The sequence below is a fragment of the Pistacia vera genome, unplaced genomic scaffold (genome assembly GCF_008641045.1).
Source record: "Pistacia vera cultivar Batoury unplaced genomic scaffold, PisVer_v2 Contig445, whole genome shotgun sequence".
Taxonomy (NCBI): Eukaryota; Viridiplantae; Streptophyta; class Magnoliopsida; order Sapindales; family Anacardiaceae; genus Pistacia; species Pistacia vera.
Genome location: NW_022196274.1, coordinates 521,417 through 538,187, shown reverse-complemented (window position 1 = coordinate 538,187; position 16,771 = coordinate 521,417). Strand labels below are relative to the sequence as shown.

At 34.1% G+C, this 16,771-nt stretch overlaps 2 protein-coding genes and 1 pseudogene across 6 annotated transcripts; 1 reads left to right on the top strand and 2 right to left on the bottom strand.

The window, feature by feature from the left end:
* The first annotated feature begins 1,272 nt into the window (after positions 1–1,272).
* Positions 1,273–4,906, top strand: LOC116144417 (interactor of constitutive active ROPs 4-like). Of its 4 annotated transcripts, none has more exons than XM_031429862.1 (2): positions 1,273–1,420; positions 3,251–4,906. In XM_031429862.1, exon 2 carries the CDS (start codon positions 3,561–3,563, stop codon positions 4,710–4,712), a length of 1,152 nt encoding a protein of 383 aa, XP_031285722.1. In that variant the 5' UTR covers positions 1,273–1,420; positions 3,251–3,560; the 3' UTR covers positions 4,713–4,906. The 4 variants fall into 4 exon arrangements, with proteins under 4 accessions (XP_031285722.1, XP_031285723.1, XP_031285725.1 ...); XM_031429863.1 differs by having other exon boundaries at positions 1,273–1,425; XM_031429865.1 differs by lacking the exon at positions 1,273–1,420 and adding an exon at positions 2,338–2,439.
* A 364-nt stretch (positions 4,907–5,270) lies between these two features.
* Positions 5,271–9,026, bottom strand: LOC116144411 (splicing factor YJU2). 2 transcript variants are annotated; one of them, XM_031429854.1, is made up of 8 exons: positions 8,937–9,026; positions 8,377–8,580; positions 8,010–8,294; positions 7,850–7,915; positions 6,921–6,971; positions 6,720–6,827; positions 6,113–6,194; positions 5,271–5,502 (listed from the first exon to the last, which is right to left on the bottom strand). In XM_031429854.1, the coding sequence occupies exons 2-8, from the start codon at positions 8,572–8,574 to the stop codon at positions 5,312–5,314; spliced, it is 981 nt and encodes a 326-aa protein (XP_031285714.1). In that variant the 5' UTR covers positions 8,575–8,580; positions 8,937–9,026; the 3' UTR covers positions 5,271–5,311. The 2 variants fall into 2 exon arrangements, with proteins under 2 accessions (XP_031285714.1, XP_031285715.1); XM_031429855.1 differs by lacking the exon at positions 8,937–9,026 and having other exon boundaries at positions 8,010–8,309; positions 8,377–8,516.
* A 5,263-nt stretch (positions 9,027–14,289) lies between these two features.
* Positions 14,290–16,354, bottom strand: LOC116144415 (annotated as a pseudogene).
* Positions 16,355–16,771: the final 417 nt, after the last annotated feature.

The following is a 16,771-nucleotide window of genomic DNA, read 5'->3' as shown; positions in this document are numbered from 1 at the left end:
AGGGTAATTTTTTTTTTTTAATAAATTTAACAAATTCAACCTTAAAAATCCCAGTTAAGTCCCTATAGGTTTAAAATTTAGCAAACACACCCCAAATACAAATCGGTTGTCGACTAGTTGGTGGCGGCGACACACAAAATGCAATCACAATCATCCCTTGAGCCCATACCCTAGAAAATCTATCTAAGATCTGGTAAAAAATTGATCGATTTTTGCCAGATCTACCTAATGCTAGCGTCAACTGATTTCGGCTAGATCTCACCACCGCTGGCGTTGACAACCCTCCCCATCACCACGAAAATATTCCCCTCAACCTCCTGACCAAAACTCATCTCACCCCACCCCCGTTCATCTCACCAATCGCCGACAAAAGCTGACTGTTGTTGCCATCGATTATTTTTCGATTTTCAATAGATTAATTCACTAAAAATCAATTCCATCGCTACCATTACACTCATCGGCACTTTCTCTTCAAAAACCCTAACACCCCGACCTTCAATTGTTCATCGATCATCATCTCAAATTCTAGGATTTTCGGTGAATAGAGAAATTGTCAACCCAAGTCGATGAAGGTCCTAGGTTTCAATTAAACCGGTTTAACCGGTCGGGCTAGGTCAAGTTTTAAAACACTGAATTTTACCACCCCTAGATCATATCATGTAGTAAGACATGCTCACAAATTCATTCATTTTCGAATAAAATCTATCGCTACATGAACAAACATGGATCTGTCCAATTATAAAATACGAGCTGTTACATACATTGATATAACATGTTATGATTGAAAGAGTTTAAATATAACCTATTATGATTAGATGAATATACACGTCCGTTTCCGAGTCTATTTATACACCAAACAAAAGTTAATTAAATCTATAATGTAGATTACGATGCATAAGTTAAAGATATTAAAATTTGAAAATACAAATAAATTTGAAACAATATTTAAAGTTGAAAAATTGCACGCACTGTAGTGTTTATTGGAACAGGAGGAAAGTGTTCGAAATTAGAAAAAAGAGTTTGAATTTAGAGAGATAATCTGACAAAAAGACAAGAGTCCATTGTTACACAGGTTGTATTTTCAAGATTTAACATTAAATTAATTTACTTACCCCCATTTTTTAAATTACTCTTTTGTCCTCTCCTGCACTACCATCACCCTCACCCTCACCCTCACCCTCACCCGCAACACTCAAAATCCCACCAGCTTTATTTCTAAGTTTCAAACTTTTCACCTCACTTCTCTTTCTATCTCTATCTCCATCTCCATCCCCATTACTTATTGTGAAAAAAAAAAGATTTTACCTTTCTTCTTCTCCATTGATTCTCTTGCATTTTTCTCAAAAGGGTTTCTCATAAATTCATCATAGATGAAGAATATGTGTAGCTCAAGCTAAAGCTCTCAGTTTCAGATAACAAGGTGAGGTGAAAAAGAAGTTTCTTTTATTGATTTTCTTCTTCTTTTTTCTCTTGCATTGTTTTATTTTTTCGCTGTTATTTATGCATGCTTGTTGTCCGGCATTGCTAGTTTTCTTGTGGTGTGATCTTTTTTATTGTTGAAAATGAGAGTGCAAGATGTTCTTGAAGTTAAAATCTCATCACTTTCTCTTGCCTCTTCTTTTCTTTTCTCAGCTACCAAACACTTCATCATCAGCAAGGTCTCAAAATACAGTTGAGACTTATATTTATTTATTTAAGATCTAACCCATTTAATATTTTTCATTATTTTTTACGACTATCAATGGTTGATCCATTTCAATCTCCTCAAATATGGTGATTCTTGACCATTGATCTGTTTGAATTTTTATTTTATATTTTTCGTTTGAATAACCAATTGATTGAATACACAATAATTTTGTTGTTGTCTATGGTTGTCTCGTATGTACAAATACATACAAATTTAGCAAATTTCTATGATACAATACCACGCGCGTGGTGGCGCGTGGAGAGATATATCTTTCCTTCTTCCTGAGGCTGATTTTTGTACTTGTGTAAAACATGCCTGCCTGCCTCTGTCTCTGCTCCTTTTATATCATCCACTACTTTTAAACTTGTCAGCAAAAGCTGAAATAATGGAAAAACTGAGTGGAATATCATAAGTGCCCTTGTGAATTTGAAAATATCGGTGACAAAAAAAGTTATTTTATTAGAGCTTTAAGAAAATGCCCACAGTTTGATATATGATGGAACAAGAAAAGTGCTTTTTTACACTGCCCCAGAAAAGCTCTTGAGAAATATAAACACATGGAGGCTTGGCAAAAGTGATTTCCTTGAAGTTTTCATTTCGGATTTTATTGGATTTTGGTATTTTTGGGTCCTTGTAGACAAGTTTTGGTAAAGTTTGAAGATATATTTTGGGGGAACATTATCCTACTGGCCAAGTAATATTGATAACATTTATCAATCTCGCATTGTATGTTACTAACCTCGTTGATCCCGGTAATGTTACTGGGATTTCCTAGAGGTGTTGTATTTTTTCTGTTTTTCACATTGTTTTGCAGTCATGATTTGATCAGCAATATGAAAGTAATTCATTATGTGAAAAAGATGGAAGTGGGTTTGCTTCAAATTTTACCACAAAACTAAAGTGAAGTTTTGCTTTCAATTATTGAATAATTTGATGCCTAAAATGAGTAAAATGGTGGGCCAAATGCACCCACTTGGAAAGCGTAAATGTTAACCCCTCTGCTGAATTGCATGGCTTTCCTGCTCTGCGTGAACGCCAGAAGATTTTGAAATGATTTTGCACATTCATTTTCTTTTTCTTTTGGGGCATTGGATGTATAATGTCCAATTCTAATTTTGCATAAGGGACCATTAGATGGTGGAGATGGCAAACATGTTACTTCTTTGACTATTTTGTTGATGAGGAATGACCTAACTTATAATGAACCACATTGCAATGCTTGTGGGGAGCCTGTGCTTCTGTGGGAAATTTTAAAAATGTACTTTTACAGTCACATGCTGCGGCCAGGCCTAATTTGCATTAAATTGTGAATCGACCTGCTAGGAATTGCATAGGCATGTATTGACTTAGAACATGCAAGACAAAGGACATAAACAGTTATAATTTTGTTGGTTTCAGGCCCTTGAGTTTTGACCTTTCATCAATTGCAGATATCTAGGATCATAGACTCTTTGGGACTCTTGGTGGCCTAAATGGAGTAGATGTTCTTGTTATGTTTCTGTGGCATTCATTTTCTTTGATTTAATTGGTATATTGATGCTTTTGGCACCTTGAATTTTGCAGATTACAAGCTTCTGACTATCTATTCCTTTGCATCGCTCTTCTTCTGCATACATCTTCAGGTTTACAAAATGCCGAGGTCAAGGTTAGAGACGCAAATCTTATCACAATTACTTTGTTTATCATTTCATCCAGGAATGTGATTTCTGTTGAGTTGCTTCCCGTTCTGCGAGATCATTAATAAAAACTCAACTCACTAGTGTAATCCTTCTCTTTATATAACTTTAGTTTGTTTATGTGAATAGCATGTCAATAAGATTCAAGTAAATTGAGTGTCTAAATAATATTTGGTTGATTTTTTTGTCTTGTTTTAATGAGGAATAGGGGATCGGAAGTACCTCAAAGACAGTCTCCTCGAGGTCCGCATCAGCTCAGGACATCAAGTTCTGATTCAGATCCACCACATCATCGACCAATTGCTGATCGCAGTCCCAAGCTTGGAGACCGTCGCTCGCCAAGAGGTGCCCCTCACTCTGATCCAGTACACCAGAAGAAACTTGGTACTCGCATTGCGGATTTGGAATCTCAACTTGGGCAAGCGCAAGAAGAGCTAAAGGTTCTGAAAGACCAGTTGGCATCAGCTGAGGCTGCAAAGAAGGAAGCTCAAGAAGAACTGGAGAAGAAAATCAAGAAACCAAAAGCTAGAGAGTCTCTGGAGATTGCAAAACAGCATTCTCCAAGTGAAATCCAAGAAGAAGCTAATATAAGAGAAACCTATCCCCAGGAAGAATTTCAGGATGAAATCGAGCAGGAGACTGATGTTTTTGAAGTTCCGGTAGAGAAAGTAACAGTTGAGCCCAAGGTTGAAATCAGTCAACAGACCTCTGAGGAAAAAGAGACCAAACAAATTGACGTATCGACTGAACCACCGGCAACTCCAGAGCCAGAGAAAGCATCTGACCATGACTTATCTCTGGCAAAGGAAGAGATAACCATGCTAAAATCCAAGTTAGAAGAGAAGGAGAAAGAGCTAGTGGTGATCGGTCAAGAAAATGAAAGCCTGAAACAGCAGGTGAATGAGGCTACCTTGAAGATTTCAACTGCTGAAGTGAAAAAAGAGGAAATGACACAGAACCTGAGCCAACTTGGAGAAGAGTTGAAGGCAAGTAAAGAAGAGGTGGTAAAGTTGAAGGAGAAGCTGGAAGCTGTGGAAGGAGCGAAAGAGGCACTAGAAACGGAGATGAAGAAGCTGAGAGTACAGACCGAACAGTGGAGAAAAGCAGCAGATGCGGCAGCAGCTGTTCTTGCTGGCGGTGTAGAGATGAATGGGAGGATTCCTGAGAGGTGTGGATCCATGGATAAGCACTTTGGTGGTGTGTTTGAGCCATTGGCAGGCGGCTATGCCGGCTTTGTAGGATCGCCTGGGATGGCAGATGACTTGGATGATGGTTTTGGTAGTGGTAAACGAAAGGGTTCTGGAATTAAAAAGTTCGGAGACTTGTGGAAAAGGAAAGGTAACAAATAATCAAGAATCACTCTTTTGTGATGTCGAAATCCTTTTTCAGTATTGATAATGTTAGCGAAATGGTTGCTCGCTATTTTGTGTCGTGCTGGTAGATCGTGTTCTTAATAGTTAGTGTTTGAAATTATGTACTGATCTGAACACTTACGGATGATTCCAATAAGTTGTACTTGAATTGTGGCAAATCCAGAAACCACTTCTTAATTCTTATAGATGGGGCATTTTGTTGCTGCCATGCATTGCTTTGAAAAGCAAATATGCTTTGTTTTCTGTTCTATGCTTCCTTCATATTCATTCTCCAATACATTGTGCATAATGTACTGAGGCTAGCAAATTTTGGTAACGAGAGAAAATCAAATGATAACAATAAATTCGAATAACAAATAAACAATAATCCATTCTATTTCTGTATTGGTCTTAAATGAATTATGCATACAAATATTCCTTTAAAATTAATTGCTATGGCTGCAACACATGAACAAAATTACTTGGCATCTTTATATAGGTTCAGATCACGGTTTCATGACTGACGGTCAAATTTCAATAAAAATTTTACAAAGTCCAAGAAAAGTGTTAAGAGTTTTGATGTACAATAAACTACACTACTCATCATCACTATCATAGTTTTGGCAGAGTGATAGCAATCCAGTGCTTTCTAGTTGTTTGCTCTCAGATTTTGCAGCAACTTTGGTGTCACTGGCCACAGTTGGTTTTCTGATAACTGATATCCTAACCAAAGGAGTTTTCCGAGGCAGCTTTGAATCACCTTGGCTCCCTGAATCAGTCGGAGTTTCTGTTAAAAATCAGTCACAACAAGAATATGTCAGTAGCTATCACTGTGAACTAAATTTCCATAATGGTAAAACAAAAGTGTAATGATTTGGATAATCCACACAGAACTGAACAACTGAAACACTGATCATAGATGTTTGGTTTACATTCACAAGTATTTCCATACATTTGTTAGTAAATGGTGAAATGACTCTCTTAATGTCTAGTCGACCATACAAGATATTATGCTACAAGTACAATTTCACCCACCCCACCTGTTTCTAGTCTTTTCTTTCCCATTCCTATCTTGTTGATACTACTTCAGCTTTTACCATTCATAAAAGTCAGTTTCTAGTAAAAGCATATTCTGTATCATTATTTTAGAGTGTAAATCTTGCAAAAAATCGATACATGGAAATTAGGTTTACATAATCTAAGCATGAAGCCAAGATTGCATGCCTGCAAGTTTATCAAAAGCGATGGATGAAAATGCCAGTTGAACATAATCACACACGTAAAAAAATTGTTTCCACTGCTCTTTTTTTCATATGACTCTGTTATAACCAGTGCATGATGACTTATAAGTAACATATCTATTAAGAAGACAGACTATCGAAATGATCACGGCATACCTCTATTGCTGGAGCTGTCAACACTGTCTTCTGTTAAAGAATCTGTTGGCTTACTTGGAATTTCTTCAGAAACCTTTCTCTTCTGCAATGCACATACATGAAAGCATGAGCTCAGAAATTTACATTTCATGGATTACTTTCAAAACTTTGCCAATACAAGACATAAAATTAGCAAAAAAGATGTGCCATCTTTGCTTGTGAGGAAAGAACTCCAACAAAGACTCACATGGTAGCAGAAAATACAAAGATATAGATAAAAAGACTGCACAATCCATCGAGAAAAGATAAAAGGCTTTGAGCATGTAGGAAGCATGCATAGCTGGTTCAAATGGAATATCAAGCAAAAAAAGGGTATTATTTTATTTTCTAGATTTTGGGAGTAAACAGAGTCCTCTTATTACACAGGTTGTAAATGTCATCAGTTCCGCCTCTTAATAATTAAATGGCACAGATGATGTTATTCCATCCTGTTAATTTTGATGAATTAAGTATGCATGATTGTGTTAAGTTTAAAGTAGAACGAAAATGATGTTAAAATTTCAAAGTTCATTCATAACTACAACATAATTAACAAAAAGCATAAACCATAGATACCTCATCAACATACCTTCAAGTTATTGTTTGATTTTTCACTGCTTTCACTTGCAAGCTGAAAAAAATCTCCATCATCATCAAGATCTTCATCAGAAATCCTTCGAACAATTTCTTTTGGTTTCTACATTCAAACACAAATTAGAAACCAATCAGAACCAAAGAAACAAACGAGACAAGGAGGAAGAATCTAGCACGAGAAGAAGCTGATACTAACTTGGAATAGTGATCTGATAAGGGCTTCATCCTCTTCTTCCAACTTCTTCTCCTGTCATCACATAAACCCACCAATTTGGTCACGGATTTTATAACAAAAAAGAGATGACAAGCATGTAAAAGAATTAAGCATAAACTCACGACTTCCAATTTTTCCAGTTTTTCAGGGTGTACACACTCATATTTCGTTCATCTCTCACTCTCACTGTTAAGTGTTCATTTCTTCCAATGCATATGTAGTTCCATGCAAAGAAGTGCCATAAGTGGACAAAAGTGGCATTAATATCATTACAGATTCATGCTATAAAAAAATTGAGTCATTCAATGCAGAAAATAAATGGAGATACCACAAATTTTTGTGGAGTTGTTTGAAAGAATAATACTTAATTCAGTGATAATGAAGTTGACTCCAATGCAACAATACGATATTCAACAAAGTTGATCATGCATGAGTATAGCAACCAAAGAGAAGTTGGCATTGATTACACGTTTAAAGAAAAACACCTAGAAAAAGGAAAAATAATGAAGCTTAACAATATGATTATTTTTTTTTATCAGCCACAGAAATTTTGTACTAGCTGAGGCAATTTACACATAGAACAAGATTTCATTTAGCAAAGAAGAAAAAGGTGCTAACATCAAGATAGCCCAGGCCTTCCAAAAAAGATGGCAGGACATTCTAAAATAGCCCTACAAATGCAGAGACTAAAAGAAACCAAGAAGTTCTCCACTGCCTCACAGTGGCTAAAATGAAAACACAACTCAAGCCATAGGAGATATTAAATGCTCAAATTGTAAAAACACTCCACAAATAGGATTATTAATGCAACAATTATGTTCCTGCATCAGTTAGTACAAATCTTTTCAACAAATACAAGATGATGCAATAGCTCAATCATGCTAAGAAATAGGATTATAATCTATCAATACCTTTTCTGCAGCTGTACTCTGCAAAGCCTCAAGCATTGCATCTACACTGACAGTGGCGTGTCTAGACTGCAAAAAACGTAAAAGAAAACATTTCAGTACCCAATCACAGATTCATTTCATTATCCAATACTAACTATAAAGTGAAAATTTTAAAATATACCTTCATAGATTTCATTTCATCAAGTGCAGCAAGGATGTCCATCTCTCTTTTGGAATCCAATGTTTTGTTCTCCAGAGCTTTCATTGCATCCCCTGTCTCTTCATCAGTTCTCTTCTTTTTCTCCTTGTCTGCTTCCTCATCCTCAGCACGCCAAGGTTCAAAATTACGAGTTGCACCAGACTCCACCACATAATCTGAATTTTGCGGATCTGTTTTCATAGTCAACTCAGCCGAGCACCTTGTGCATTTGAAGTAAAACCTAAAAAGTTGGATTCCAAGATATGTCTGCAAAATCATTCACTACTTTAAAAAAATTAAAATCTATACAAACAATCAGAAGATAATTAACTATATTATAAAAAGTTACCTCGCCAATGACATCTTCTTTGCGAGAATTAAACTTGGTGCCTTTGTAAATGTAATTGCCACAAGTGTTGCACCGGATACTCATGGGCAACATCATCCGGACCTTAATTTGCTGGTTCTTTGGTCGTCGGATCCGGGGCAGTTTCGATGGATCAAAATCCGGTGGGTAATACTTGTTCAGCACTTTCCTTTCTCCCATTTTCTCCTTTTAAATAAAATAAAATAGAAAACCAACTGTTAAATAGAGAAATACAGAGAATACAGAAAACAAAGAAGGATAGAATAGGGTAAACACCGAGAGAGGGGAAAAAACTAGAGGGAACTCAGATGGAAAATGCGTGCAACAGAGTACAAAAAACCCATTTTTTTGGTCAATAGTGACGAAAGAAAGAAACCAATCATAATCATGAAATAATTCTAATCCTAATCGAATAACGAACAGCAAACCCTAAAAACCCAAAATTTAACTTAATACAGAAAAAAAAAAAAAAAATCCATGAACACAACTAAATCCAACAATAAATAACTCAATGAAGGAAAATTCTGACCGAAAGAGCTTACCTCAACAAGAAGAACTGGCACGAACTTATCAAAACCTTGGCGTCCTTCAAAAATAAAACAGAAGAGAAAACAGGGCGCTGGCGTTTTATTTTTTTTCATATAAATATTGCAATGCGTTAATTCAAAACCTACCCTCAATTTACAAAAACTATCAGTGGACACCCTTGTGTTTTCTATAATTATATAAATACCTGAAGAAATAAGTGGAGCGTGAATTGACTATTTTATCCTCTATTAGACTATTACCCATGTGCTTAAACTCACCGGCATTGCAACTCACATATTTACCAAACTCGACACAATCTCAATCACAAATCCGAAAACAAACACTACTCCTAACCACCAGTGGCCTGATCATCGGCTGCACAGTCATCGGCGAACGGGAAACCGTTTGAGAGAAATCATATTATATTCTGCCAAACATTCTTTGCACTTTTGGCTGAACTTTATAATTACACTATTAATTAGAAAACCACATTATCTGCATATCTATATAAATCTTGAAGCACAGGCTATTTGAGCGCCATTTATGATCTCAGAAGCTAAAATTGTTGTGAGTGTCTGCATGTCATTGGTTTATGCTATTTGGTAATATTAATGATAGATATTAATATAACATGATAAATGTTTGTTGGATGAGTTTAATTACATAAATACAACATTTGTTGGAATATTTCCGAAGCCTCTTGACCCCCGAGAGTCTTTATCATATATAATATTTCAGTTACATTTTATAATTATAATGTTTTATTATTATGTTTCACTGTTTTTGATAAATTTAATTTGAATCAATGTTTTTGTTGAACAATAATTAATATGAATGTAAATATTAAGGGATTGATAAGGTGTATTATTGAATTTGGTGAATGAGAAAAGATAAATTGTATGTGTTATGTGGTAATGTTTATGTGTAATTAATATGAAGAGTTAGAATGTTTATGTGTATTTAATATGAAGGGTTAGATATATTTATTTTTATTTTATTGAATATGAAAGGATTCATTACTTTGAATCCTACATATACGTTGATATATTAACAATTTGTTACATGATTTATCTAGAGAAAAAGAGGTATTCAAATTTTAAATTTTAATTGTTATTTGTAATTATTTTCTTTTGCTTTTGCAAGTTTATTGTTAACCTTTTTTATTTTGATTTGATGTAGGTATATACTATTGGTTTAAACATAATATTTGTTCTCATAGTTGCAAGTTGCGTGCTGTTGAAGGTAATGTATTCATTTTAATATGCCTCTTTAATTTCTATGTATGGTTGCTACATATTTTTTTGTTAGAAACGTAAAATTTGTTCTCATAGTTGTAATTTATTTGCTATTGTATTGTAATACTCTTATCATGTTTGCTTTATAGTTTTGTTAAAAAGGTTATGTAATTTATTTTATGGTTTTGACTATTTGATTGTTTTAGTCCAGATGGTGAGCCATAAATTATGCTACATAATTATCAAATCCATTTGACGAACCAGTAATTATGTTATTCAATTATAAGAAGACATAGGCCGGACCATTTTAAACCATTTATTTGTCTACTGTTGTACTAAAAAAATCCATGTGGCGAACTATTTGGATCAATTATTTTTCTGCTATATGTGCCGAACCATTTTGATCATCAAGTTGTTTACAATTGTACTATAGAATTGTAGCCATTGGCTGAACCATACCGTTGAATTGTAAGAAGAAAGATGCAAAGCTATATAGATTGTACTATATAATTGCAAGAGACCAGTTGCCGAACAATGATTCATTAACAATTGTAATATTGTCATATCCTTTTTAGTTAATATTATATGAAAAGTTAATTTCATGCTGTTGTTGATTATAATTTCTGCAAGCAAGTTGCTGAAAAATATTTTCATCCACAATGGTAATAAACTGAAATCTTCTTTAGTTCAAATTTAATTTGATTAAAAGTTTTTTGAATAATTGTAGACCTATTGCTGAACCATTCAGTTTATCATCAAACACATTTCGGTTTCCATTGAATAGCCAGTAGTAAATTGGTCATAACTTACTCAATAAAAATCTAATTAATGAGCGGTTTGAATATTTGGAAGCTAGACAGACAAGGATTTAATTTAATATATTATACGATGAATTCGAATAACTGTAGACCCACCGCCAAACCATTCAACTTATCATCACACACATTTTGGTTTTCCCTGTTTCTCGGTTTTCACTGAACAATCATTAGTAAATTAGTCATAACTTGCTCAATAAAACTTCAATTGATGAACGGTTGAATTTTTGGAAACTAGGAAGATAGGGCTTTAATTTGAAATATTATATGATGAATTTGGATAACTGTAGACCCGCTGCCGAACTATTTAGTTTATTATCACACACATTTCGGTTTTTACTGAACAGTCAGTAGTAAATTGACCATAACTTGCTCAATAAAACTCCAATTGATGAACGGTTTGAATATTTAGAAACTAGAGAGACAGGGCTTTAATTTGATATATATATGATGAATTTGGATAACTGTAGGCCCACTGCCGAACCATTCAATTTATTATCACACACATTTCGGTTTCCCCTGTTTCTTGGTTTCTATTAACAATCAGTAGTAAATTAGCCATAACTTGCTCAATAAAACTTTAATTAATGAGCGCTTTGAATATTTGAAAACTAGATAGACAGAGCTTTACTTTAATATATTATATGATGAATTTGGATAACTATAGGCCCACTGTCGAACTATTCAGTTTATCATCACACACATTTTGGTTTTCCCTGTTTCTCAGTTTCTACTAAACAATCAATAGTAAATTAGCTATAACTTGCTCAATAAAACTCTAATTGATAAGTGTTTTGAATCTTTGGAAACAAGAAATTTTGGGCTTTAATTTGATATATTGTATACTAAATTTGGATAACTGTAGACCTACTGTTGAACCATTCATTTTATCATCACACATTTCGATTTTTCCTGTTTCTTGGTTTCCACTGAACAATCAGTAGTAAATTGGCTATAACTTGCTCAATAAAAATTCAATTGATGAGCGGTTTGAATATTTGGAAACTAGACAAACAACGCTTTAATTTGATATATTATACGATGAATTTTGATAACTGTAGACCGGTTGTTGAACCATTAATTTTATCATCACACAAATTTGAGATTGATGAGTTGTTTGGATCATTGAAAACTAGATAGACAAGGATTTAATTTGATATATTATACATTGGATTTTGATAACTGTAAACCCTTTCAATTATGTTCGAACCACACTTAAAAGAAATGATAAACTATTTAAAACAATGTATGAAACAACATCATTTTAATACGTTAGATATTTTGAAGCTAAAAAACGACACCCAACAATAAAATCATAATATAAAACTATATATAATTATAAAATGATTTCACCAAAACTGGAAAACAAACTTAATAATAATTAGATATGCTCCTTTATATTAAATGAACATAACAATATTAATAATTAAAAATAATTCAATTAATTTATAAAAAAAAATAATTCTGACTGACTGCAAAAGTTTATGATATGAACAATTATCAATTGTCATGTCAAAACACAGTCGGTGAACTATAATTAGAAAAAAAAAAGTAGTTTTGACAAATTCAATACACTAACTACTTATTAAATATAAAATTGTATTAAAACGACATTTAATATTATTTTTATCTTTCCTATGGATAATTTTAAATTTAAATAAGACAATTGGCAAACCATAAATTAAAATAAATAATGGCCGAACGACTTGTGCATACCCAAGGTTTGACGAAATAACAAATTGGTATCTAAAAGGTTTTGAAACAATAAATAGGTACCTTCCGTCATATTCTGTTAGTGATTTTCGTTTGACAATAGTGAAAAGACTAAAATGCCCTTGAAAGTTTGATATTTTAGTTTTTTATAAATTTAAAAATTTCTAAAAAACCCCTTAGGTTTGCTAATTTGACTAAATACCCCAATATATAAAAATTTTATAAAATAACAAAACACCTCCACCACCCGCAGTGCTAGATTCCGACCACCATCGTCGGGATCTGGCCAGAAAATTGTGTTACGACACAGACCCGTCGGATCTGTGTTATAACGCGTAGAACTGGCATTTTCCGGCAAGATCCGTGATTGATCTGGTCGAAAAATGCCAAATCTGGTCGAAAAATTGCGTTACGACACAGACCCATCGGATCTGTGTCGTAACGCGTCGATCTGGCATTTTCCAGTCAGATAACGCAATTTTTCGACCAGATTCCGGCGGTGGTGGCCGGAATCTGGCACTGCGGGTGGCGGGGGTGTTTTTGTTATTTTATAAAAATTTTATATATTGGGGTATTTAGTCAAATTAGCAAACCTAGGGGGTTTTTTATAAATTTTTATATTTATAAAAAACTAAAATATCAAACTTTCAAGGGCATTCTAGTCTTTTCACTATTATCGAACGAAAATCATTAACAGAACATAACGGAAGGTACCTATTTATCGTTTCAAAACCTTTTAGGTACAACTTATCATTTCGACAAATCTTAGGTATGTGTAAGTCGTTTGCCAATAAATAATACACCCTCTTTCGATTTCAGTATACCAAAACATAACATATAAATATGACATAGCAAAAAAATGCTATTGCCTACTATTCAATTGTAATGACCCAGATGCCGAACAATAATTTCCGCTATGGAATTATATGAACATAGATGACGAACCATATATCATTCATAATTTTAATTGGTTAAGTTCTGCTTCAATACCAAATTTTATATAATGGTAATAAGCGATATGCTGAACCATATTTTTAAGTAAATTACCTAGGTTTCAGTTCAATTGTCCAAGAACTAATGTAATATCAGGTTGGTTTGAATGTAGTTTGATGAGAAAATGAACATTAAGCAAAAAACATTATTTGAAATTATACCCAATTTTCAAGCAAAACTTTCAACAAAAATTGTCCGGTTCAGAAAACATTACAATTTAATATTACTTATTTGGATTAAATAGGTATACATTGACATGTAATATTTATATGAAATTACTATTTTTAATTTCTTTATTACTTATTCCTTTAATTATTAATTGAATATTAAATTAAATACTATCACAAATATTTTCTAATTTATTATTTTAGTCAATCTTAAGATACTATTTATATTGCATAATTTTCAAATTATGTCAATATATTTTGTAATTTATAACTAATATAATTAAGAGATTTAGTAGATTATTTTCGACCTATACAATATATGTACCTCTATAATAGATACCAACTAATTGAAACATCCAATTATTCAAACAAATGTGATGTCAAAACTAATTTCATAAACAACCCATACAACGCGCGGATAGAAGACAATGAACATAAGCTCGATTAATTAATTGGGAGCGTCCATCCCAATTTATCCTCAATAACACCAGTCTGAATCCCTGTAAGCGTTGCATGAAGTTTATGTGTCACTGTTTCATTTCCACTTTTGTACTCAACCCTGCATTGAAATTATTTTATAGTTAAAAGAGGACGAAGGAAGAAGGAAATTAAACAACATAAATATGCATTTATTTATTTATTTATTTTACCTTGTATCTTTATACGTTATACCGGCAACAGGAGTCACAACCATTGCGGTTCCAGTGCAAAATACTTAATCCGCCTTCAACAAATCCTCCACTAGAACATTGCGTTCCTCCACCTGAACATTGTACTTATTTATTAAGACATTACCTCAATTCGCCCTTTTATTGCGATTAATAGAATTAACGACAATTAATTAGCTACCTGGTAACCCATATCAGAAGCAAGTTTCATGATGCTTTTTCGGGTGATACTAGGCAGTATAGTTCCATGCGTTGCTGGAGTTGAAATTACATTGTCCTGCAAAAGAGAGATTAGTTGATATTGGAAAAAATAGAGGACTTCTGATATTAATGAAGCGAAACATTTGTGTAGAATGGCCTTTAGTTCTTACCTTGAGAATGAAAATGTTACATGAAGAAACCTCCTCAATGTACTTTCCAGTTACTGCATCTAAGAATAAGACGTCAGTGAAACCTTTGGCCTTTGCTTTGGCTACGGTTTCATAAACCTGCAATAAGCAATGAAAATTTAAAAACAATTCGATATAGCATCACGGCATGTAATGAAGCTCAATTTTATGCTCACCCCTGAGTAGTTTGTGATACTCTTAAGTCTTAATGCCTCCAGTTCCACCAGGTCCAGCACGATGGAGGTCTCTTTCGATCAATAAGTTCAGGGATTCTCTACCCTGTAATATATATCAGTGGCATTATTGTTAATAATATTGCATCAAACAAAAGAAAATTAATTAAATGACTCAAGTAATTAGTGTACCTTATAGAAGTTGCCAATTGGAGATGCGAATATGAGGAAAGTGTATTCAGGAGCAGGACCGATTCCGAGAACCGACCCACTTCCCATGAGCAGAGGCCTAACATATAGTGAGCCTTTCCCATGACGAGGCACCTGTGTGTTCATCAATTTAAAACAATACGTTAACAAATAAGCATACATTAAGTGCAAATGCACTGGTGTCCTGAGATCTTTAAAAGTTCCGGAAAACTTAGATCATTCAAACAAAGAGAGAAAGAGGAATATTACCCAACGCTTGTTGGCTAGGACAACTTGCTTTAAAGCTTCTACTGTTAGAAGTTGAATTTGTCTCACATCGCTCCAATAGTAGACTGTTATGGTGTATATAAGTGATTAAGCTCCCTCCTCCCTTGAGCTAGCTTTGGGGATTGAGTTATACCTAAACCCACTTTATGATGGTATCAGAACCACGTTTGTTTCTCTCCCCTCTTTGGTTAGGGCGATGATGGGTTTGGACCCCAACCTTGCACGCTGAGTGTGAGAAAGGGTGTTAGAAGTTGAATTTGTCCCACATCGAGAGGGTGTTAGAAGTTGAATTTGTCCCACATCGCCCCAATAGTGGACTGTTATGGTGTATATAAGTTATTAGGCTCCCTCCTCCATTGAGTTAGCTTTTGAGAGTGAGTTCTACCCAAACTCACTTTATCTACAAATTGCTCAACTGATGGTGATGGCATCGTCAATCTCCTTGCGCTGGCTTGCATCCGCAGAGCATTTTGTTCTGGCCGAAAGAGCTGAATTCTACCATCTGGTTTTCTATAGGCCTTTAGACCTTCAAACAAACCCTAAGGATACCACCATTAAAGAAGCAATGTGTCACTGAATTAATGCTAAGTCCAACAAATTATCATTATGGTTGCTTTTAAATTAAATTGGTGTCTACCTGTCCATAATTGAGGACTCCAGCAGAAGGGCTGATTTCTATGTTTCCATAGTTGGTAAGATGTGCTCGTGAAAAGTTTTCTTTCATTGAGCATTTCATTATATACATGTAATCAGTTGTAGTTAAACCGAATCCAAGATTATCCCAGTCGACGTCTGCATAATTTTCTTCCCAGTTGTAAATGCTCGCAACATTTCAAAAATTAGCAAACAATTGAATCTGTGGTTGAATTAATGAAGAACAAATATTTACTTTCATTAAATTTATGTAAAATATAAAACACATTCTCCTGCCATACATATACAGATTTACTTTTAATTTGCTCAATGTGTACCTGTTGTCAGTGCTACCACTTTGGGTTCCAATAAAGGGAGGAGCCATTACCGTTGTATGAGACTGCAATCAAGAAAACAGTCATTTGTGAGAGTCCTTGAACTTGAATTATATCTTTAGCAACGAGATTAGCTATAATCCTAACTCATATTATTACAAATCATAGTTATATAAAGGAATTAAACATATAAACAAGACAAATGTGATACGTACCTTTTACTTCAGGAAGCGAAGTAGAAAGCCTACAAG